At 35.0% G+C, this 24,974-nt stretch overlaps 1 protein-coding gene across 2 annotated transcripts in view; it reads left to right on the top strand.

The window, feature by feature from the left end:
- Window positions 1-409: 409 nt before the first annotated feature.
- Window positions 410-24,974, top strand: part of LOC131149480 (actin-related protein 2/3 complex subunit 1A-like) — a 58,414-nt gene continuing 33,849 nt past the window's right edge. Inside the window, exons 1-5 of one of the 2 annotated variants that reach the window (XM_058099936.1) lie at window positions 410-794; window positions 9,992-10,077; window positions 13,056-13,132; window positions 13,282-13,376; window positions 15,188-15,257. In XM_058099936.1, coding sequence (XP_057955919.1) covers window positions 725-794; window positions 9,992-10,077; window positions 13,056-13,132; window positions 13,282-13,376; window positions 15,188-15,257 — 398 coding nt within the window. In that variant the 5' untranslated portion in view covers window positions 410-724. The remainder of the gene's footprint in view (window positions 795-9,991; window positions 10,078-13,055; window positions 13,133-13,281; window positions 13,377-15,187; window positions 15,258-24,974) is intronic. The other variant, XM_058099937.1, reaches the window with a different exon arrangement.

Consider the following 24,974-nt stretch of genomic DNA (forward strand, 5'->3'; position numbering starts at 1 on the left):
TGATAATGTGTTATAAAATATGTAAGAAAATAAATAGAAATGAAACATAAATTTTACGTGGTTCGACTATATCTAATTCACGGGTGGATGGAATCAAAACTTTACTATTTCGGGAGGAATTATATGATGATTTGGAACGGATCTTTTATAAAATATCTCTTATCTCTTTATCCCTTATACAAAATGTTTCTCTTCTCTTTATTTCTTTTCTTCTTTTATTTTCACTATATATCTACTTATATGAAAATATTAAATGTGTGTTTCCCAAATTGGGAAAGGAAGGATCATTTTTTCAGGGTAATAAGGATAATTAAACATTTATTGAGATAAAAAAGGTGAGATGACCTTCATATATTTCATAATAATTTTAAAATTATTTAATAAGGCCAAACCAGTCCACGTCGCTATTGGCCCTCGCGTATACGTTTCGGATCGAAAAAAATTGTACAAACGCTGCCTTAGGGAGTACGGTCTTGGAAACTTCGGCACTCCTTTCCCCCTTCCTCTCGCTGTTGCGTTTAGACACTGTTGCAGATTCAGATCTCTTCTGTCTCGCTGCTGTGTAACCTGTGTTTAGACACTGTCGCAGATTCATATCTCTTCACAATCCACCTTCTATCGACTTCAGATCTCCCCGCTTTTTCTTCATCTTAACTCTCCGCGCAAGTTCTTTGTTGATTTTAAGTCGTTTAGAAGAATTTAACGTTTTCATCTACGCAGAACAATGGCAGCGATTGCAGTTCATCAGTTTGCTCAGTGCATTACCTGCCACGCATGGAGTCCTGACGGCTCAAGTACTCTCCTACTTACCCTCCAATTTAAATTTTCATTTGTAACTGTTTGCACGCTTGTTTGGCTGAAGAGATACAATTGATAGAAAATAATTTTTTCGTTTTAATTAAATTTTCGTTATTGGTACCTTAAACCTTTGCCCATCCCTGCTTGATACAAATGTTGTTAATTTTTCCTCACTAAATCCACAAAGATGAAACGTAAAATTCAACTTTTTATTTATTTATTTATTTATTATTATTATTATTATTATTTTTGTATTCCTTGGTTTTCTTACCTTCCAAACAGGGGGTGGTGATCTGATTTGATAGATAGTTTGACTGATTACAGCAACCATTTTAATGGCTATAGAGAAATAATATTTGTGTATTTCCATTTTTTGCCTAATTTAATGAATTCTTATTATTGGTTGGAATCAAATGTTCCATTTTGGAGAATAGTGCCTCCAATGCTGCTGAGAGAAGGACATTTCTATTGTGAAGGTAGAAAAAGCACACTATGCCAGTGTAAAAAAGCCAGAGATTGGTTTGCTTTTAATGTGCAAAAAGTAATTTTATGTTGCTTTTTGTTTATGAGAGAACTTGACATGATTTACCTTTTTTTTGATTAGAAAAGAAGGTATATTAAGATAGAAAAGCAGATTACAACATAAAAGAGGATAGACAATCCTCAAAAATATAAAATTAAATAAAATAATTATTATGTTTTCTTTGAGTGCCAAATCATGCTTTCTGTTTATATTAGGGGGTGTTTGGTGTGTTGAAGAAAATTAATCGTCCCTTATGGCTCACAGGGGACCCAATAGGAAGAGCTGGGAGTGAGACTTAGTTGCTGTTGTTGTTGCAGCCTACATAGCATGTTAAGACTACAAATATAATATCCGAAAAAAATTGATGAGGCATTATAAATGAAGAGATATGCTCAATTGTAGTGGGTTTTAGAAATAGTAGGCAGTAGTTGTATAGAAGTCATTTAGGATATTGCAGTGGCAAATTATTAGTGTTAGGACTATAGGGGGAAAAAAGTAGGGATTTTCAATCACAATATGTGTATCAAGGGGTTTTCTTTGAGTTCTTATCTTGTTGCTTTTGTTATGTATGAGCTTACTAGACATATCACCAAAAGGATTTTTCATGGTGTATGTTAATGGATGATAGTGTCTTAGACTCTTAATAGATGAAACTAGAGGTGGTGTAGGATCTAAAAATTATAAATATGGGGAGAAACTTTAGAAATTGGAATACAGAGGTTTCAAGACAGCATAAATGGAACTTTAGTAATTACAGCAGGAATAATGAAGAAAATCTAAACTCAAGGGTCAAAAAATTCCCAAGAGTATTAGATTTCATTGCCTTGGATCTATTAAGCAAATTGAAGGAAAGCTTAATGATGTAATAGATAAAGTAGGATGAGTAAAAGATGGAGAACTGCATCTGAATTCTGACATGTTAAGAAGAAGATTTATAGAAGGGCCATAAGACTAGCTATGTAAATGGTAAGAAAGTTCAGCAACTAAGGAAAAATATCCAAAAAGGCATAGTTGTTCTTACAATTCCCGATTTGATTCATATAGTGTGTATCCATTCCATACCAAATCGATTCAAAACTTACTAGCAAATTAAAAATCAACTGAATTGTTGCCGAATCTATCGATTCACCTCATGAATTTATCGAATTGATCCGAAACTATCAATTCATGTGATTCTAGACCTATCATATCCTGACAAACTTGACTAGTTTGAAACCTCCAAAGTAACATTTCTTTCTTTTATTGCTCTCATTTTTACATGATTACCTTCTATTCCTTGTTTACGTCTGTTTTGTGCTTAAAAAAAAGGAGAAATTAGAACTTTGGGCCTTGTGTTACCTTCACAAAACCATTCTTTGCTCTATTAGCATAGTGCTCTACCATTGAAAAGAAGGGGCAGAACACTCACTGGCTAAGGTGGTACTGTTTCGTCGTGTTGTTAAGATTCAAAAGTCAAAAGTTAGTTCTTCTAGTAGTTTATTCAATTATTATAATTTTTTTGTTCAATTATTATCATTTATTTGGTTAATTATTATTATTATTTTTTGATTTGAGAAAGAATATCCATGAAATATTATTTTTTAAACCATTGATAAACACCAAAAGTTCAATTTTTAAAATTATTTTTTCTTGATTCCCCCGTTAAACAACATAAAGTTCATTATTTTATTAATATGTCCTGACTTATCCTCTTTTCATTTGTTTACGGAAAATATACACATGAAATGTGATTTTTTTTTTAATTGTCAAAATTTAAATGTATTTTATTACTTTGTTTGTTGTTTGTATACCATTATATGCATGTCATTTAGAATTGATTTTCGAAAATTTGCCAATTTGATGATTAGATTTGAGTCTCGATTATCGATTCCCAAAATTGGAATTTTGATTCACGATTCAAATCTTAATTTGGCAACGATGCAAAAAAGAATGTAGTTGAATGAGGATGGTGAGAAACATCGCAATATAAGAAAGGTAAAGTAAGGAATGTATGTGTTTGTAGTAAGCTAAGAGTAGCACTTGCAAAAGCTAACATAAGGATGACTAAAATAGCTTGGCCACTTTCAATCTACACCAAATAATGATCCTGAAGAGTGATTTAGCTGATGTTAGTGATTGTGGGAGGGGAGAAATGGGTACACCGAGAAGGTTATAAAACTTGGGTTGACTTAGTTAAAATGGATTGCACATCGTTCCAACTTTTTGAGACTATTGCCTTATATTGTGCATGATGGGAAAAAAAAAGGATTTATATATCTGAGCTCACCTTGTGGGCCTTAAGGCTTAGTTCTTGTTGTTGTCATATATGATATTATAGGCTCAATTATGGGATTACATGGATTTTTGTTAACTTCAAGTATCATTTACAAATTTTCAGTCGGTGAAGTTGCTCTTGGTGGTGTCTGAGTTTCTTGGGGTCTCTTTGTCTCTCTCTCTCTCTCTCGCAGGTTCTGTTCTTCATCTTCTTCTTCTTCCTCCTCCTCCTTTTCCTCCTCTCCTCTTCTTTTTCCTTTTTGTTTCTCTTCTGATTCAGCCTCTCACCTTTGTTCTGTTCTGTTCTCTTCTTTCCCTTATTTGTTCTTCTTTTTCTGTTCCGCCTCCCTACTGCTGGTGGTGGTGGTGGTGGTGCTTCTCTTCTTATTCTTCTTCTCTTTTTCTTATCTTCTTCTCCTTCTCCTTCTTCTAATAATCTCAATTCTATCAATATATATAAATTCTAATATCTGTCCTACATCAGGAACCTCCTTTCTTTCCTTTCCTTTCCTTTTCTCCCAAAGACCCAAACAAATTCAAGGATTCTTGTTTCTTCAGCCCTAAAATCATGAAAAAACAATAAAGATTTTATGGGTTGAGAAATCTTGTTTCTTCAATATTCTTGGATTTTGAATCTTGAATTTAGATTGAAGAATTCCTGCAATCCCTCATTGCTTAAATATTCTTTAATTGATTTTCGTTTGCAGCATCAAATTTTCTGCAGCAGAGACAAGAATATAGCAGCCGAAGCCATAGAAAATCAAATCCTGGTTGACCCAAAACTTTAAATTCATTTTCCATCCCAACTCCTATTTGGGCAGATTGAATAATTCTTGCAATTCCTTGTTGCTTAAATATTCTTCAATTGATTCTTGTTGCCAGAATCAAGTTTCCTGCATCAAAGGGTATTTATCAAGCAGTTGTCTTCACTTTTTTAGTTTCAGCCACTGGTGAGATTTTCTTCTCTTTTGTTATTTCTTTTCTTATTACTGTTATTAATTTTTTTTTGTTTTTTGTTTTTGTTTTTCCCAATGGTTGGTTAGCTGTGGTGATTTTGTATCTAGGATTTGTAGGCTTAATATTTGTATTTTGTGTTTTTGTGTTTTCACCGAGTCTTGGGCGGGCAAGAGACAACTTGATGAATTGAGACATCTTAGTAGCTAGAGGAAAAGAAGGCAAAAAGCGATTCCCTTGGTAGCGGCGAGAGAAATGGGAGCATCCTAAATCGTGAAAACAGGGTTGTGGGAGAGAGCAATCCAAGCGTCGTACTACTAGGTGAAGTGGCGGAGTGCTGAACCCTAGATGGTGAGAGTCCAATAGCTGAAAGCATCACTAGCTTATGCCCTAATGTGAGTAGCATGAGGCTCATGGTATCTGTGTGAATCAGCAAGGACCACTCACGGGTTATTGATAGAGAAGTAGTATTGTGACGGAAGGGTCAAAAGAACCTCCACTGGGGAGTGAAATATAACATGAAACTGTAAGCTCTCAACCAATGGGAGGAGCTCAGGGCTTTTTAACCGCTTGCGTATTGAAGAATGAGCAGACTACTCATAGGCGGTGACTTGGTTAAGGGTACCCACTAGTGCCATAGCAAAATCAAGTCTTTATAGGGTAGTTGTCATTGCTCATGGACCCGAACTTGGGTGACCTATCCATGACTAGGATGAAGCTTAGGTGAAACTAAGTGGAGGTTTGAACCGACTGATGTTGAAGAATCAGCCGAATGGGTTGTGGTTAGGGTTGGAATGCCACTTGAACCCAGAGCTAGTTGGTTCTCTCCAAAATGTGTTGAGGCATAGCAGTTGATTGAACATTGAAGGATAGAACACTGTTTCGGTGCAGATTGCCAAAACAGTACCAAATCGAGGCAAACTCTGAATGCCAGATATGACCTACCTCAAGATAATAGGGGTGAAGGTCAGCAAATGAGATGATGGGGGATATAATCAGTAATAAGATGATTCATGAATTTTCCATACAAAATCTATCTATGGATTGGACAAAGTGTCTATTGATAGGAAATAGGAAAAAGGAAAAAAAGAAAGATCTAACTGATATAACAAACACAATCAGAAGTCAAACATAAATAATTACAAAAGACAAGAAAAAAGGATTTATAGCGCTAGAGATGAATATTAGTCCTAGCAAAAGAAATATAATGCTAAAAGGTTAAAATCACCAAAAAATATTTGGCAGACTTCAGAAACAAGAAATGCTTGCTTAATTCGTAAATCACATTATTTTATAAAATTTTTGATGGACAATACATACATAGACATCTTTTTTTGCATCATTAATATTCCCAGTATCAATGCACAGCTTTTTTTTTTTGAATCAATAAAAAAAGTATTAAAATACATTTACAATAATGAAGCAAATCAAGAAAGAATGGATCAAACAAACTGAACTACAACCCTTGGTGCCTAATTTCCTTTCCTTCTTAACTGGTGGCCAACAAAATGCTGTCATTATTTGAAGGACACAATTTCTTGAAGTCCATTTTTATAAGATATGCTTTGAGCTGATTAGATATTAACTAGAAGTTGGAGGGAAGGGGAGGTGAGAATAGGATAAAGCTAGATTGAGTTTGACAAAGAAATGGAGCATTTTTCAATCAAGTTTTCTTATCTTATGGTCATCGCTTGTCTAGATATCGCATTTTGTTTATGATTACTTCCCTATTAGGTGATTTGGAAGGCCAGAACCTCTCTCGAGGTGGCTTTCAACACATGGGATGGGGTTTCTTTGGGAACACATTTTGATGTTGGACAACTTGCAAAGGTAGGGAAAGATAAATGTTTTTTTTTTTGGGGTGCAAGAATGATAAAAATATGGTCTTTTATTGTTCATTTGATGGAGGCCTTTGGAAATTGACTCATGGTATGGTGATAATTTTTTGGGTGTGCTCCGAGACCGCTCCAAGACCGTCAATCATGAGTTCTTTGCATGGCAAGGGCACTTTGGGACAAACGCAAAGGACTAGTTTTGGCCCATATTAAGGTTTGATGTACTGTGTTGTCCAATAACCTAACAACATAAGCTTTTAGGTAAAGTGGTGATTTGACATGATTAAAGCCTGGGTTTCGTCCTATGTTCTATTTTTTTTGCCCATGTTTATCATGTGGTTAATAAAATTATCTCATTTTCCCCAATGGTGTTACTCATTGTTTGTTTCCCTCCATGTGCAATTGGGCTGCATGTGTGGGGGATAAAGCCTGATCTATATTGTTGGCTCACAAACTAACAGCTTAAGCTTGTAGGTGAAGTGGTAACTTGACTGTCCAGGATCCCACTTGCTTCTTTTTTTTTTTTTTTTGGATATCATGGAGAGTAATGAACAATAGAGCTCTGAAGTGGTGGAACTCCCGCCCCCCCTAAAAAAAACTTTTAGAGGAGAAGTTGCTTCAAACTCTCTTTTGGGGATAGGAGAGGTTAAAGTTCCAATTTTATTGACCTTGTAAATTTGTAGATGACCTCCTTTTCTCCTAGTGTTTGTCTAGTTATACCTATCAGCAATCTTTGTACTCCTAAATGCTTTGCACGGCAATCCCTTTTAATGAATCTAGGAGTGGTGCTTTTTTCCAACTTTTAAGGGGCGTTTAGTTTGAGGCCTCTTTCAACATCGTAGGAATGTGTTGTCTATGGCATCTCATTCCCATGTTTGGTTTGGGAGTGAAATGCGATCTGACTGCAATCTCACATTCCCATTTCCCGCAAAACATGGGAATCCAATTCCCATCCTCCACCATGGGTAAGTTTGACAGGAATCCCATTTCCATGAGAATCCAATTTTTGGGACCAAATTACTCTTACTATTTTGGTTGGTTGAACATTAATGCCCCCATAATATAGTATTATTACTCACTATTATTATATTTAGATAATGAATTATATGAAGATAATTATAGAAACTAATGAAACTTAAAAAATGAAAGTAGTTTTATTATTATGTTATAATAATACAATATAATGGTTGAAAATTTGAGTCTATGTTGCCTCAAATTATTTCGAATAATTGGACTATTGATTGTTAAATATTTTTAATCTATGATGGTTGAAAGTTTTAGGGCATGGACTTAATTAGGTACATATTCATAGTTGGTTTTCTTGTTGAAGAAATATAATTATTCTTCAAATATTGTTTGTAGAGAGGTGGATATAACATTCATGTTCTTGAAACATCTGCCAGGATTCCCATGTTGAACCAAACACTGACATGATTGTCCTATGGACATTCCTTGGTATCTTATAATGTGAACCAAACAAAAACATTCCCACGTGGCAGGCATCTCATTCCAGAAATGTCAACCGATGGAAATATTTTTGATTCTGCGAATCAAATACCCCTTTAAAGGAGAGATTGCTTCAAACTCTTTTCTTCAATAGGAGTCAGGAGAGGTTAAAGTTCCCATGGTATTGGCCTTCTAAATTTTGTAGATGACCTCCTTTTCTCCTAGTTTTTGTATAGGGATCTCCTTCCTGGTGTTGGTGGCAAAGACAAAGGAAGTCAGCGAGAATATCAATCATGGAGCCAGGTGGCGTTGGCTGAGATGAACGGCATAGGTGGAGGAAGTAAGGGAGATAATCTTTTGTGGACAAGTTTGTGTTGGCAGAAAAATCTGGGTTGGGTATGTTGTGTGGTGGTGAGATGCAAGTGAAAGAATTTGGGCATTTATTGCTGGAAGCCTTGAATTCTTGTTTGGAGACGAGGACTCCTGTAAATGAGTCAACTAGGGTCTCCATCGGAAAGCTGCATGGATGACAGAGGCAGCTAGAGTTTCTCTTGGCGAGGGTAGTTCGATGAAGATTGGATTGAGTGGGCCAGGTTGCTTGATGATTGTTCCAGTCCTGGGCCAGTTAGTGGAAAGAAAAGGAGGATCACTTATATCGAAGGATTGGTTTGGATTATTTGGACCTGGGCCTATCTTTGGAAAGAAAAGGATGCTTACTTGTCTTCTAGATGGGCCATTCAAGTGAACAGGCCCATAATGTAATTGTTGCTGATAGATTCCTGCCAGGTATTGCAATAGCCTATTGATTTTATCAGCATTCATATGAGGGCTAGAGGGTTTCTAGATGTGGGGGTCTAAGTAGCAGTGAGGCTCAGAATGCTTCATATTTCAAGATTCCTGGCTAAATGGATCAGCGCAAAGAGCTGTGCTGTGCTCACAATGTTTCGAGTGGTGGTAAGGGCGTGTTTTTGCAGAAAGAGGAGGTGATTCTAGTGGGTCGTCTGGGTGTGCTAAATCATCTCCATATGTATTGACAAGAGATCTTTCTGTTCTTTCTGTTGAAGATGCAAAAGGGTGGAAAAACTCAGATAGAGCAAGAACATCAACCAGGAAGTCAGGATGAGGAGCGATTTAGCAATTGTCTGCCCTCAGAAGTGGTGCGTAGTTCTGCGGATGGCAAGGATCTTAATAAGGCTGTGGATATGGAGGTGTATAAGCATCAATTAGCAAAGGAAGGGGAGGATGGGTAAGAAAAATCTGCTTCTTAATAATTGTATAAACTCAAATATGTGACTGAGGAAATTTTGAAAAAGATATTCAGTTGGAAAGTTTTATGTTGAGGAGTCCCTGAAATGCTCTTACCCTGAATTAGAGAAGGATAAAATGGGAAATCATATTGAGAAGGAAAACAAATGGGGTGATAGTTTGGAGAATGACGGTGAGTACGGTAGCAGTTTTGTCTGGAGATGGTGGTCTGTTGCTGGATGGGTTCCATGAACAATTTGGTTACACTTCTGACTCCTCTGATACACTTGGGGATATTTCTCATGTGCCCCCTTCTCTGCTTGAAGGCTTGGAGGATGTACCTGTTTTGAGGAAGGGGGCTGTAGACTTGGCAGTCAGTAGTCAGTGTAGGGACGGGATTTTATCTATCCCTGTGGTGGTGGTTAGTGCACTGGGTGTTGATGCTCAAAAACACTGGATGAGATGGGATTGTGGCTGGTAAGCAAAGAAAGGACAGCACAAATTAGCAAGCTTACAGAGCTCAGTCAATTATTTTATCAGGTTTTGTGGTGATTTATTTCCTTTTCTGTTTTTTTTTTCTTTTTTTTCTTTTTATTCATGCTATGAGGATCTCTTGTCCTCTCCTAGGTTGTAATACTCTCTCTTCTATTTCTTAATATATTTCTTTTGCTATCAATAAAACAAACGTGCCTTGTTGTTTCTTTTGAACTTGCTTCCGCCTTTGCTTGTGCTTCGTGCTTATGGGCCTTCTGATATTTTATTGTATGACTCCAAAATTAGTATTCCATCACTGTCAATGTTTCATAGCTCTAATATTTATATGAGTTCAATCTCCATTGTTGCATGAATGAACTAACTTTAGTCATGTTCTCAGTGTTATTACATATCATGATTTTTATTGGAAAACTAAATATATATTTGTGCACTCTTTTTGCAGTGATTGCATTTTGTCCCAACAATAATGAAGTTCACATCTATAGATTATCACAAGACAAGTGGGATAAGATACATGTTCTTCAGAAGGTACTTTGTTTAAATTCTTTTTTTTTTAACAGAAAAAGAAATTTTCATTTACAAGAAGAGAATTTACACGAGGGAGAATGAGACATCTCCCTAAAAGGGCCTGGAACAATCCAGAAATAACAACTTATATATATCAGAAAAAGAAAATATCAGCATGCCACTAGGTTCCTTTCAATCTCTTTGTAACTCGTGGAAACTAATTCTTCTGAAAAATCCCAATCCAGTGCATTGTAGCGAGGCCAAATACTGAATTTTACCCCAAACCAGCACCACCAAATTAATTTCTTTCCAGTGAATATCTTTGCAACACTGCAAGTATTCCACACTTCTGTGGAACTGCTTTATCCTTCCTCCGGCCAAAGCCTGCAAAAGAAATAGCTAACGATTCTTCCACAGAAGAAGGGCATACCAGCTCTCTTCTGAAATACTAAACAGCTTATTCCAAATCCTCTAAGAAAATTCACAGTGCAAAAGAAGATGAAACTGTTTTGGAATTTTTGTAACAGAGCACACATACATCAGAAAGTGAGCCTTCAAAGGTCTCCTAATTTGTAGCAAAGTTATTAGTATTAATTTTATTGAGCACAACCAACCAAGTGAAAGCCTTAATTTTTGGGGGAGCCTTGGCCTTCCAAATGAAATGGTAGAGTGGGAAAGAAGAATTGTAGTGAGTCAAGAATACAGAGAAAGATTTGCAAGAATAGACTCCTGACTGATCCAAAGACCATGACCGAACATCCCTCCTGAAAGAAAGATTACTCTCATTGAATAGAGATAACTAAGTAGACAACTCCACCAACTCCCTATCGATAAGAAATCTCCTAAAATGGAAAATTCCAAGACACCAATGGGCTATTCAATTCCATGACAAAGAATGATATGGTTCTATTTTGCTCAGAGCTTAGTCGAGATAGATGAGGGATTGAAGTGGATAAGGATGCATTACCAAGCCAAGGGTCTTTCCAAAAACGGATCAGAGAGCCCCTCTCCACCTCAAATTTAGTGTGAGGGATAGAAATAAGGATAAATCTGAGATATGGACCTCCACGGACTCCCTAGAGAACATCTTAAATTAACATTAGTATCCCACCCATTTTCATCCAACTAGAACTTGTTCAAATTCTTTACCTGTATAAGTACAAAATTTTCATTTAAGGTCATTGTAAGCCGTATAAAGTTAAAGACACGATTTCTTATTGAACATCTAGGTTTGGCCCTAGTTTAGTGTATCCTGATTTTTTTGGTCTTGTCCCCTAACGACATATCCTAGAATTTTTTTTTCTTTTAATTCTAGAGAAAATTTGTATACTTTAGGTTCCTTTGTTCAAATATATTTTTTGGTAGCATTCTTTAAAGTTGACCTTAGTCAATTCATGTTTCTGTCAAGAGGTAACAACTTGCTTTAATGATAAGTTGTGTACTGAAAAGTGAAATGCCTCAAATCTTAGGACTATGGCTTGGACAGCACTTTGTACGAAAATTGATAATGCCTATGCATTTCAATCAAAAGAGGTGATCCGTGGCACATCTTTTGCTTCATACATACATGATGTGTCACAAGAGTGGAGAGATAGTGCTCATTGTTTTTTTCCCATTAATTTGTCTGTTACACATCTGTGGTGGCCTTTTGTGTATGTATTTTGTGAGTTTGGCTGCACTGCTCATATTTACTTTTGTATCGGTGATTGCCAGTCTTGGCAGAAGCAAGAGAGATAAATGCTTGTGGAGGTGACCATTCTTTTAAGATTTGAGTGATTTCAATGGAATTGAATGTTATAAAGCTAAACTATTGAAGGATAGACTTGATGACAATATGTGAGAATGTTTTAGGTTTTTTCTTCTTCCCAAGTGTTACTTGAAGATTTTTGGAGTACGACACTGATGCGTATGCCTGGGATTGGGTAGTGGCTTCTTCTTCCCAGATTCAAATATTTCAGTTTTATCCTTTTGAAAGCTTCTCCTACGAGGACTAAGTAAATTAAATCTTGATAGGTGCTCCTTGGGGATTTAGAGCGTTTTGCTGGTGGTAATGTTTTTAGGGATCATTATAGAGGATATTTCGTTCATATTCTGAGACATGATCTATGGTTAAAAGTATTAAATATCTTATAACACGTCAAGGAGGTCACTGATTATGAGGCAAGTTGAGACAGAGCAAGATTTTTTTATTGAATATCAATTATTGGTTGGGCTAGTAAAAAGGATTGATCTTATTGGAGAGATATTCCTTTCACAAAAATTTTGTTGATTCCTTAGATGAATACATCTGTAATTGTGAGGCAGAATTTTTGGCCAAAAGAAGGGCCAAAAGCTTCTGGGTGGTCTAGGGATCGCACTTACCCCTCTTTGCTTTTTCTTGCTCTTTGTTCCATTTTGGCATATTGATTTTATTTGGTAACGGCTGCATATTGCTTATGTTAACCAGAAATGACATTGCTGTTGTCCAATGTTTTGTATATTTCAACTTTTAGGCATTAACATAGTGTCCATAAGTTGATATTTTAAAGAAACCCACAATTATAGATTTAAAAAATAAAGTTGATTTTAATTTGAAATTTTTGATTTACCAATACAATGCTCCGTCATTTATGATCCAATAAATTTCCTATAGGCAATAAGGTTTAGGATTGCATTGAAATTTGACGAAAATTACCGTGGAATTTGCAAAATAGGCTACAAGGCAATAATCTATTTGAAAAACTGTTCATGGATCCATGGTACTTTGACAACCCAAAAAATGCAGTCTGGGAACAGTCTTCTTCCTTTGTTAGATATGGTCCACTTCCAATGTGTTAGACACTTGTTTCCTAATTTCTGGTGTATCATATATGGTTAGCTCAAGGCACTAATTTTTTGAAAGATTTTGTTCATTTGTATTGCCTCCGATGGTTCTTATTCCCCATCAGGACGTCATGGTGTGATGATGGGGTGTGTGTGTATGATGTCAATAATATATTGCTTTTCTTTTTCTATCACAGCATGACCAAATAGTTTCTGGGATAGACTGGAGTGCAAGATCTAACAGAATTGTTACTGCATCACATGATCGAAACTCGTGAGTATCTAGTGATTTAAAGCAATTATGGAAGTTCTTTTTGGAGTTAATATCCTCTGGAATAAAACATTTCTAGCATGACATTTTGTAATATTTTATCCATCTCTGTCATATTTTTTTTACTATTATTATTATCATCATTTTCTTAGGTATGTTTGGAATCAAGAAGGGGGAGAATGGGTACCTACCCTTGTTATTTTGAGGCTTAATCGAGCTGCACTTTGTGCTCAGTGGAGTCCAAAAGGTGTTGAAAGCACTATAGTTTTTCATTCTTTTGTCTTGTCTGAATGCTTGTTATTTGTGAAATTCCATTAATTGTGAAATCACTGTCATCAGTTTCTTCTGCTTCATATTTTTTTGCACGCGAACAGTTAGAATTTCTTGCACTCTTATCTTTTGTGAAGTTCAAATTAAATATTTTGTAGAAGTTTGGGTGTTGGGTAGGCCTACTTTATGTATGTGTGTGTGTGTGTGTGTGTGAGTGTATTTATTTGTTTATTTATTTTGAATGAAACTAGTATGTCCTTTGAAGAGGGTTGGACACATATATTGTTGGGGTCTCCAAACATATCTTGAACAATATGTAGGTGCCTCCCCAATCCCTAGTAATTGTTACCTTTTGTGATGCCCTTTCCCTCAGAAAATTAGAAATAAAAATAAAGAAAATAAAAACTTAAAATTTTTTTGGTTCCATCTTGTGTAAGACATCATTATGGGGCAATCCTTTTGCTTTCAAATATTTCCAATGATATAGGAACAGGGTTAACCCAATGGCAGGTACTTCTACCTAGGCTTAGGGTGGCAAAATGAGTCAATATTCAACACGTGATCTGTGATTTTTATGTTTAAAAGAGTTTGGGTTTAAGGAGTGACTTGTTTATATTTGTGTAAACTTTAACCCAACCTAATAACTTAAACGGGTTAGGTGGGCTTCGTTTGGGTACTCGTTCAATTGCTTGTATAAGATACAACCACTTAAAATTTTAATTAATATTCAAATTTAAGTGGCACAATTCTTTACTATATTTTATAGTGGTCAATAAAAAAATTGCAATGTTGCTGGTGCCGGCATGGGTATTATATTTGCTTATTCGCATCTCACATTTGTTTCAAACTTGAACTTTTAAGGAGAAAAATAATAAATAGGTGCCTTTTTGTTTTTTAAAATTTAACTCACATTTGTTGAAATATTAAAGAAAAAATAATAAATAGGTGTTGCTTTTTTAAAACTTAAATTCATATTTGTTGAAGTATTAAAAAATATAAATAAAATTATTATATATTTATTAACAGGTGTCTTTTATTTTATATTGAAATTGAGTGGGTTTGGGCATATGTTATACTCACCCATTTGTAAATGGCCTGAGCCCAACCCATTTAAATCCAACCCTTTAACCACTTGATCCAAATCCAATCCTTTGACCTGTTTTGGCCATCCCCCCAAATTCATGGCTTTAACTGACCCCATACCCATTGCCTTCTGCTCCCTTTTAACACACACACACACACACACACATTCAATAATATGTGGAAAATCATTGATGATAAATCCTTCTTTACAGATGTTAACACGAATTTGGATCCTTCTAAAATGTGCAAGAGGAAAAAAAAGGTGTATCAGTCATTTTTATTACTGGCTCACTATATGGTGCCACCTGTCACTTATTTGTTAAATGATAGCTTAATATTTGTGTATGTTAAAGGACGTGTAAGATATATTGCTATGATAGGGCGATTTTTTTGTTTGATTATCGCATTCGACTCCTGTTATTTTACGTTTTTTACTGAAATTCATGAATGTAATTTGTTTATATAACACATAGCTACATGTGCACATAGACGTGTGAATGCATGTGCTATATCTCTGTTTCAAGGCTTTGGAAATTGCATTGCCTGATGCCCTTTACACATGTCAAAAAAGTGTGGTACCAATTCCCGTTTCAAAATGGTTGCAATAATTTTCAGTAAGTATTTTTTTTGTCAGAAATTGTGGTCATAAACATAGAATTTGTTTTCTCATAGAACATTTATGTATTTGTTCTTTTTTTTTTCCAGAAAATAAGTTTGCGGTTGGAAGTGGGGCTAAAACTGTTTGTGTATGCTACTATGAGCAAGAGAATAATTGGTAATTAGCCTGTTTCACATCCATTATCGCTTTTATTTTATTTGTCTTTGTTTTTTGGATGTTGACTTGTTAGTGCTTCCACTTGATTATTACTTCAACCCACTTTTGTTTATTTGAATTTGCCTTTTTATGTAAATAAATTATTGCTACATTTTATCTTTATAAAGTATTGTATTTATCTTATCTCGGGTTGCAACTTGAACTTGTTAAATTCTTTCTTTTCCAACTCAATATACTTTTAGATCATGAGAATTATCAATGTAAACCAATTAAAAGAGCTATTGATTTTGTTGATAAATTTCAAGGTCAAATGAAGATAAAACCAATAACAGACATTTTAAGGATGTCTCAATCATGTTTTAAAATTTAATCCAAATTTAAGATAAATAATTAATTTTTTTTTATTTCTAATATTAAAGTACCCACATGCATGGGCTCTATGACCTACTTCCATGGTTCAAAGGGTGGGTCAAAAGTCAAGGTAGCAATCTATCATGTCTCATCATTACCTATCCTGCATTATTGATAACAGAAAAGGATACATATGGCTTGGGATATGGAGGAATGGAGGTATACTCAAAACAAAAGCTAGAAAATCGAGAGTTTCTTGTTAGGTTTCATTTTCGTGCATGGCCAAGATCTCAAGTTTGCTATTTTACTGTTTAAAAAAAAGAGATTTTATGAACAGTATCATGTATTTGAATCCAATATGATCTTCTCTTAATAATGAATTTTTAATATGAATGAACTGTAAAACATAAAAAAAAGTTGTGCAAAATTTTGATCAAAATTTGGTTTCAAAACAAACTTTTGCTGGATGGGAAGCTATATTATTTGTTTTTAATTTTCATATTAAATTTGCGAAGGGTTAATTAAACTCTCTCCCAAACATTCTTACTACAGAATTTCTTCATGAAAAGATTCGAGAGAGAGAAGACTGAATAAATCCAAGTCAAGCAGTAATCAAAGACTCCTATGAAATGAATGTCAACAATATTGCAACCCTACAAGCTCTTTAAGCTACTTCAAGAGCTTGAGTTCAACAAATTCCGCAACATTGGAATGTAATTTCAATATTGAGCCATCCATCCCGAAAGGACCATTCTTCCTCCTCCAAAGTCAAATCAAAACCCCATTACCTCTACATTTTCTTGAACTGCATCCTCATCTCAAATTTATCTGAACACTTTTATATCCTCTCTTTATTCTCCATTTCCTACTTTGAGAAACAACTTTCCAAAAGCCAATCATATGAACAAAGAATTCTTTATTCCAATCTCTATCATGAACCATAATTTTTCAATCCTAATATGTGTCAAGTACCCTTATATATCCTTCTAGCTTTCATTTCCTTCCAGAATAATTTCTGAAAACCCTCAAAAGTATAAAAATTCATCCTTATGGACAGCATTTGCACAATCCTGAGTCATATCACACTCAAGCATAGTTCTTCAAGAATAGCCCATTCAAGTGTTCAAATTCCCCGAATTATAATCCCTCAAGATTGAAAAAATTATACTCTAAAAAGGTTATCAGGAAGGCATTTGCCCCCAGAATTTTCTCATCAAGATTACAAAAAGACATGGTACAGTATATATTAGTTTAGAGTTGCTTGGGATTGTTGGCCAGATTGTTTGGATTGCTTGGAGAATGTTGTTCTGAATTGCTGTAAGGATTTTTTTTTTTTTTAAAACTTCTTTCAGAGGATTTGGAAGGACTGAAGGTGTAAGGATGCTAGTAGTGCAGTTATTCTAGTTTTGAGGGGAATTTTATTGGAAAGAAATATGCATATTTTACGTGAATAGGGTTTATCTTCATCATTGCTCTTGGATAGCAATCGGTTTTGGTTTCTCTTTGGGCTTTTCCGTGGGTTGTTTTTTTAAGGGGTTTTGTGGTGATTGGCAATCTATCTTGCGTGATTTATATTTTATTTTTATTTTTAGTTGTTTTTTCTATTTCTTTAGAAGGATTTCTTATCCTTTGTTTTATATATTCTTTTCTCGCAATGAAATTTCTTTGTTTACAAGAAAGAAAGCCATTTTGTTTTAGAAATTTTTATCACTCTTGGTTTTTCAATTTCATTATAAGTTTGGAGAAAATATTTCTTATTGGTTTCAATAATGGCAACTTTATGTCAAGCTCGTTGACAAATTTTGCTGCCTTCTGTCAAGGAAGTGTACGGGTAATGTAAATTGTAAAAAAATAACAAGCCAAAAGTGATTCCTTCACTCGAGAAATATATTTTTTTGGTCAACTTCATGGTCGTCTACTGGGATTATGCCCATGACCATCCTTATTCATTGAGTCTGAGTTAAATGGTGTGTCAAATTCGTCAAAGTTGAAACATGGTGCTTCAATGGAGTGAAGACTTGATTCCAACAGTGTCACCATCACTCAAGATTTCAAGAAGGATCTATAACATATTTCTCATCTTCAAAAGTTCAGTCTGTTGTCACCTAAACTTGCTACTCATTCAAAGATCACCAGTGCTGTATCATCAAGCTTCAAGCTAGATAAATAAGACGATTGTTCTGGTGTTCTTTAGCTATTTTCACGATTCTTTAGATTAGCTTTTAATACAGTTGTCTTATACTTTGATGGACAAAATAAAGCACTTCATTCCAAATCAAGATAATTTTTCATAATTGGACAAACGATTGGTCAATGGTCTCAATTGCCTCCGAGTACATAATACAAATATTTGGACCAATGGCCTTGTAAGGCCTCCAGTGTGCAGCAAATCAATAGCATTAAGCCTATTAAGAGCCAAAGTCAGTATAAAATCCCTGATCACGAGAGAAACCTTAGTCTTCCAAATGAAATGGTTCAAGGGAAAATAGGGGCTCAGTATTTTCAACGATTGAGAAAAGAAAATATTTTATGGAGAAAGAACCAGAAGTATCCCCTGTCAATACGTTCCAAAAGGCTCACCTCCACTGGGCTGAATCTTCGATCTGTTTCGACACAAATGATGAACTTAAAATGAGATTTTCGAGTGAGGTTGAGATATGGGTCAAAATTTATACCAATGGAGTCATCACTAACTTACTTTATATTAGGTCAGGTTGGAATACCTAATTAATTACTTTTGATTGATTAGTCAACTAGCTATTCTAAGGTCCAAGAAACGGATAGTCAAAGGTCTATGAACTTGAGCCAAGTTCAGGAGTGCAATTATGTGAAGGGAAGGTATTAGCACCCCTACACACCCTTACTGCGAATGGTACCTAATTAACCTGTGATTATCTTCAAATTCTATCCATATAGACTTTAATTCTTTTATTTTGGTATCTACCGACCCTTAATATATTGGATAAATTTGCACAAGACGGTGATTATCCTAACCTTGAGATCCTCGAAAGAATGCACAAGACACCATCTTGAGATCCGTTGTAGGATAGATTTTATCATGTGAATGTGCTTTGATGTCAATTTACCCTCCACTATATATTGGGTCAACCCCGAACAAGAATGAGATTACTCTAACCTTGAGATCCTCGAAGGTGTGCACAAAGACACCCTCTTGAGTTCTATCATCCGATTTATTAAAGTATTTTAAGGTTAAACAAGATGTTCTACATGAGAGAATATACCAAGATAAGTAATAAAACATGCACTCAAAGTTACCAAAGTAGGGGATGTTAAAAGGAGAATATCATTAATCTAAGAAAAAAATCACATGTAATATTAATCAAGTATAAACTAATCTTACTTTTCTAATTCCGAAAAATTAAAGAAGCAAAATTTGACATTTTATGTACAAGGAAACATTTTTATTTCATTTACATGGAAACTTTTTCTCGTTTCCTTTTGTCTTAAAAAACTTTCCTTCTCTTCATTTATCATTTTAAAGAAACTAGAAACCTTAATTCATAGTGAAGAGGCAAACTCTTAAAAAACCTAAAACCCTTAACCTTTTCATATCTTCAAACTTCTTTATTTTATTATTTTTTTAATTTTTTTTTAATTTTTTGACTTTTTGTACCAATTCTAAGGTTAGACCTATGCCTTAGAACTCCTAGCACTCAAATAAACTAATAAGAAATAAATAATTTTTTTGATATTTTGCCTAAATTTTTTGAAATTGTTTGGATTTTTTAATTAATTAATAGCCATTAAAATGAAATAAAATTTAATTAAATAGGTTAAATTTTAAAAATAACAAAAAAAAAAGCTATTATATATCCTAAATCATAAAAGACACTCCTAAAATAATTGATTTCTAATTAAAAGAACCAAAATTAAAGAAAATAGAAAATAAGGCATGATAATCACCACTTGTATGCACTAATGCGGCAAAGACTCAAACTTTAACACAAGCATGTTATAAAAATCAAAGCTTTAAGCAGTATCCAAGTTAAATCTCAACATTAACCTAGAATCCATGGAGCATTATACCATCATCTTCGAGTGCATGTTTCAAATTTTTCCACCAAATATTCTTGAAGACATGTAAGATACATAAGGTTAGAGGGAGTTTAGAAGCATACCTTGATCTTCAAGTTTTCTATTTTTAGCCTTGAACGTGTGGTTCCTCCTCCTTCTCGTGCCTCTCTCTCTTGGGTGAACGTGTATATTCTTGCAACACCAAAAGTGAGTGAATGTTCCTCCTTGAACATGTGTTTCCTTCAATTGAACATATCCCCCTTGGAAAGGAGGCTTGGCCTCTCTTTTATGGAGAAATAAGAGAATAAGAGTTGCCCTAATATCCCTTTTATAAAGAAATTAAATCCTCAACAAGTGAATTTGAGCACCCCAATTTTGAATTGCATACAAAATGACTTAGGGTAGAATGAAGAAACCTCAATTAATTTTGCTTGGCCAATTGCTGTCTCTTATCTTTCAATTAATCGAGGAATCTCATCTTGAACAAAATTGGGTGTCTACATACCCAATCTTTGATCCTCTAAGTACTTCCTATTTGAGGAACAAAAGACTTGAGCGCACTCAACAAAATAGTCATATCCTCAATCTCTCTCTTGTTGAGATTTTTGAAAAAATGAAAACCCCAAGAGAGCTCCCCTCAAACGAATAAGTAGTGTTAGTTTTAGAATTATCCAAGAAAGAAAGTCTGAAAAGATGAGGGACCAAAGATACCAACGAAGCCTTACCCACCCAAACATCCTCCAAAACTGAATAAGATTCCGATTTCCAACTCGAAAACAGGTTTAAGAAACATTTTCATTACCCCTTGTATCCCAACCGCTCAGATGTAATCGACAATTGCTTGTAATAACCATGTGCCATGAGGAATCAATCTCCTTAGGGAACTTTCATAACCATTTATCAACTAGTGACATGTTTTAAGACAACAAGTTCTTGAGGCCCAAACCCCCTCAAACTTAGGTCTTCTAACCTTCTCCCAACTAAAAACATGATCTCTTTTATCTTCCCTGTTATCTGACTGCAAAAAATCTCTCATAATTCTCTCTAGGCAGCAGCCACCCCTGCTGAACTCAAAAAAGGATAGAGAATAAATGGGAATACTAGAAAGAACAAATTTAACTAGAGTAATGCAGCCCTAGAAAAATGTGCCCTCATCCAACCTTCCAATCTACTACCCACGCTCTCCACCATTGGCTCCCAAGAAGCAGAAGAGTCAGGGTTTCCACTGAGAGGGAGACCCAAATAAGAGAGAAGCCAGTCTAGCATTGTACAACCAGCTAAGGTAGCAAAAGCTTCCAATTCACCCTACTAATATTCATACAAACAACCCAAATCTTTGACATGTTGATCATTAGTCCAGTAATTTTCTTAAAGATTTTAAGGTTAAAACCTTTTGAAACTTCACAACACTCTTTTGAGAAAAAGAAGGGTCTCATCAACAAATTGAAGGTGCGGAACTTCAACCTCCTTCCCCTCAAATCACATCCTTCTCCTCAAATCACATCAAGACCTTGAGCATGTCCAACACACGACTCAACACATCAACAACAAGTGTGAAAGAAAAGGGATAGAGGATTCCTATGTCTTAGCCTCCTTAAGGCCTTAAAACCACTCCCTATGATAGACATCATTATCAAGGGTAAGCACCTTTAATCCATCTCCTCCAGAGTTTAGATCCCCCTCCCAAAACCCTTTTTAGCTAGGAAATGGTCTTAAAAGCCTTAACTCACCACATCATAGGCGTTTTCAAAATCTAGGTTAAACAAGCACCAGTCCCTCCCCTCTCCTAACATCCTCCGCCACTTCATTAGTGACCAAAACAACATTTACAATCTGTATCCTTAGTGAAGATAGACTGCTCCAATGTAACTGTACTCCTTAATCTTGCATACTTTTTGACAAAACCTTAGCCAAGATATCGTATAGGCTAGTAGCCAAGCTGATTAGCTTAAGGTCTCTCACTTTCCTAAGACACTCCTTCTTAGGAATAAGGGTAATAAAGGTAGAATTCCTTCCTCACCACCCTGTTTTGATGAAACTTGTGAAAGAACCCCATAATGCCCTCCCAAATCACCTCCCAATTATCCTAAAAGAAATCTATAGTAAAGCCATTAGGGTTTGGGGCCTTATCTCTCTCCATCTAAAACACAACTCCCTTCATCTCCTGAATATTAGAAGGTCTCTCCAATCAATTGCAAGGTCTTCATCATTACAAAACCAATCGAAACCCTCGAAATAGTGTGTGCTTGAAACTCTCAATAAATTGGCTCCTATAAAGTTTTGTAATCTCCTCCCAATTGTTTGGTGTCACACACCATGCTTCCCGAGTCCAACTTCAATTCTTTGACAAAACTTTTTCTCCTCCCCTCATTGGCCAAACTATGGAGCAACTTGGTATTATAATCCTCCTCCTTCACCCACTTAACCCTAAATCTATGGAACAACTTGGTACTATAATCCTTCTCCTTCACCCTCTTAACCCTAGATTTTTGTTTCTAGCTCATGCCTTCATGAAACCAGATCAAACTGAAGTCATTGTACGGTGACCTCTCCTAATCCTATCCTGGACGCTAGGTAGACTGGCCCTCCTCCCATCTATCTAAGCATTCAATCTCATCAAGAATCACATTCTGTTATCTTTTAAGTCACCAAAAACATCTTTATTAAACAATTTCAATTTGTTTTTCACAAAGTTCAACTTGTTCATAAATTTGAAGCCCACCTACCCTTGAATGCTACCCTTTATCCACTAAGTATTAATAGACTTCTTGAAGAAAGGAAGCCTTCAGCCGAATATTTTCATATCTAAATGGGGTAGGGTCCCATTCATGGGTTAGCATCCAACAACATTGGGCAATGATAGGAAATTGGCCGAACAAGAACGTCCTAAGCAACATTTGGGAAAAAATCTTCCCAGTCATCAGAATACAGAAAGCGATAAATGCTGGAAGAAGAGAAGCATCCAAAGTAAAATGATCGTTAATCAATGCTATAACCCATCCATTAATCTTGAATGAAAGTGTCAAACAACTTCATATTGCTAGTGACCCTAGCACCCCTAACTTGTCACTAGCAAAGCGAATGACATTAAAATCCCCTCCAACCACCCAATGGTACTACAAAGGAGAAAAAGACTGGCCAACTCATAAAAAAAGGAAGCCTGCATGGCAGACAACATGGGCCCATAAACAAACATAAAACATCAATCCTCGAATCCCTCACTTTTGACAACAAGGAAATAGAAAAAGACCCCACCACACAATTCCTTATAGATGCTACCTTAGTGTTCCACACAATATTGTGTCTCTTAGGCGCTTTAGGGGAAGGATTAGGTGCCAGCATTTTTGGGATTCGATGTCTTATAGACATTTTTTCCATAATCTTCTCTTGAAGTGAGTTTAGAATTTGACGTTCCTTTGCCATCATATTTACCTTGAGTTTTAAATGCCTTTCTTCAAATTGAGCATCTTGAGGTGTTGCATTGGGATGGATATAATTATAATATAGCTAGGGCCCCATTGAGATCAAGTACCAACTCTATTGCCCATTTTGTTTATGAGACGTCCTTTCTTATGGCATTTATGCAGTACATTTAAAAAAATTGTCAACGGTGTGAGAATACCTTTTCTATTCAAGAAAAATAGAATAATATGATCAGTAATATTTGCTGACATCAATGGGTTCCAACTTTCGAAAAGCGTGCAACATGTATTCTTAGCTAGTGATGAACTGATGATGATGATGGCAATATTGAAGCTCAATAATTGATGGATGAAAACAGCCTGTTTGAAGTTTAGGTATTTAAATTTAATTGTTAAATGTAATGGGGTTGAAATTTTGAGAATTTTCTCAAAATCTAGAGAAGCTTTAAAAAAATGAAAATGGGAAAGCATTTGGGATCCAATGGCAATTCATATAAATTGATTGGTTATCGATGATGAAGGATAGCCTGGTTAATTATGTTATTTGATAAGGTCGAATATAAAGAATGTGCAGGCAGATGAAAGGCAGTGTGACACCTTGATATGTATAATACTAGAGAAGGTATTTAGAATTTCATTAAATTGCCATATCAAGATTATAAGTTACGCTAAAATCTTTTGAACAAATTATTAACGAATATGAGGGTGGGGAACATATTTCAACAAAATAAGGTTGGCTATTCTTGTTAAGCTGGTTTAAGAAGGGATTTCCAAGGGTTGTCTTAAGTTTCAAGGCAAGGTGGTTATCTAGGTGGCTGATGAGGATTTAGCGGTGGTTTCATTTGATTTGCAACTTATGAGCCACAGCTAGGCATAAACATGTTTTTTTGAGCCTTTTATGCCTGGACTTCTGAGAGGTGGGTGTGATGCAGCACAGTTGTACATCCCACCTCGTAGGCTTTGCGCTTCAGATCAACATGGAGAGAGGGGCATGCCCATGGTCTCAAATTTCCATGAAATTGTCGAAATTGCTGCTTTCCTCCACCCTCAAAATCGAAATGGCATTCAATTTATATTTTAAAAAATTTCCCTTACAATTTCCACAATCACTTGAAGTTTATTGAAGTCTCAAAATTTCAGTGAAATTTTCAAAGTTTTAACTATGGAATGAAATTTACTAGAAGGCTAGAAATTGAATTCTGAGATTCAAAACCCCAAATCAAAATTTCTGTTGTAATTTATCTTTTTTTTTTTCTATAAAAAATAAATATTATTACAAGAAGGATACGAATAGGTTTCAAATTTTTGAATAATAGTAAATAATTAAATTATCTCTATTTGTGTAAAAAACAATATTTAACTAATATATGTATTTTAGTTATATTAATTTTCAATAAGAATATTATATTATAGTTGCACTTGATGTATTTTATTTATAATATTTAAGTTCTAGATCTTGCATTATTATGCATATTAATAATTTCTAACGTTTCATAAAAGAATTCCATGCTTTACTTCATATTTCCATCATCTTTTAAAATCGAAATTGTAATTTTCATTGACATGGAAATTTCCATAGAAACTTCTGTATTTTTGAAGTCTTGAAATTTTAGTCGAAATTAAAATTTAAGACCTTGGGCGGCGTATTGACTTCATCTCATTTAGGAAAAAGAAATTTAAATTTTATTGGAAATTTTATTTTATTTTTATTTTTGGGAAGGATCTTAGGTTTGAAATGTATTTCCTAGTGGAAGTAGGATTCTCAAGCATGTTGTCCTACGTCAGTATTTTTTAGTTGCCAAACTATTGGTTTGCAATTGAATTGATTCTGGTTGGGGTTTTATTCCTTTTATGTGGGGATGTTTTGGTTTTACATCAATTGTTTTCTGAGCATAGGGTACTGCTGCCA

This window comes from Malania oleifera, chromosome 2 (genome assembly GCF_029873635.1).
Source record: "Malania oleifera isolate guangnan ecotype guangnan chromosome 2, ASM2987363v1, whole genome shotgun sequence".
Taxonomy (NCBI): Eukaryota; Viridiplantae; Streptophyta; class Magnoliopsida; order Santalales; family Ximeniaceae; genus Malania; species Malania oleifera.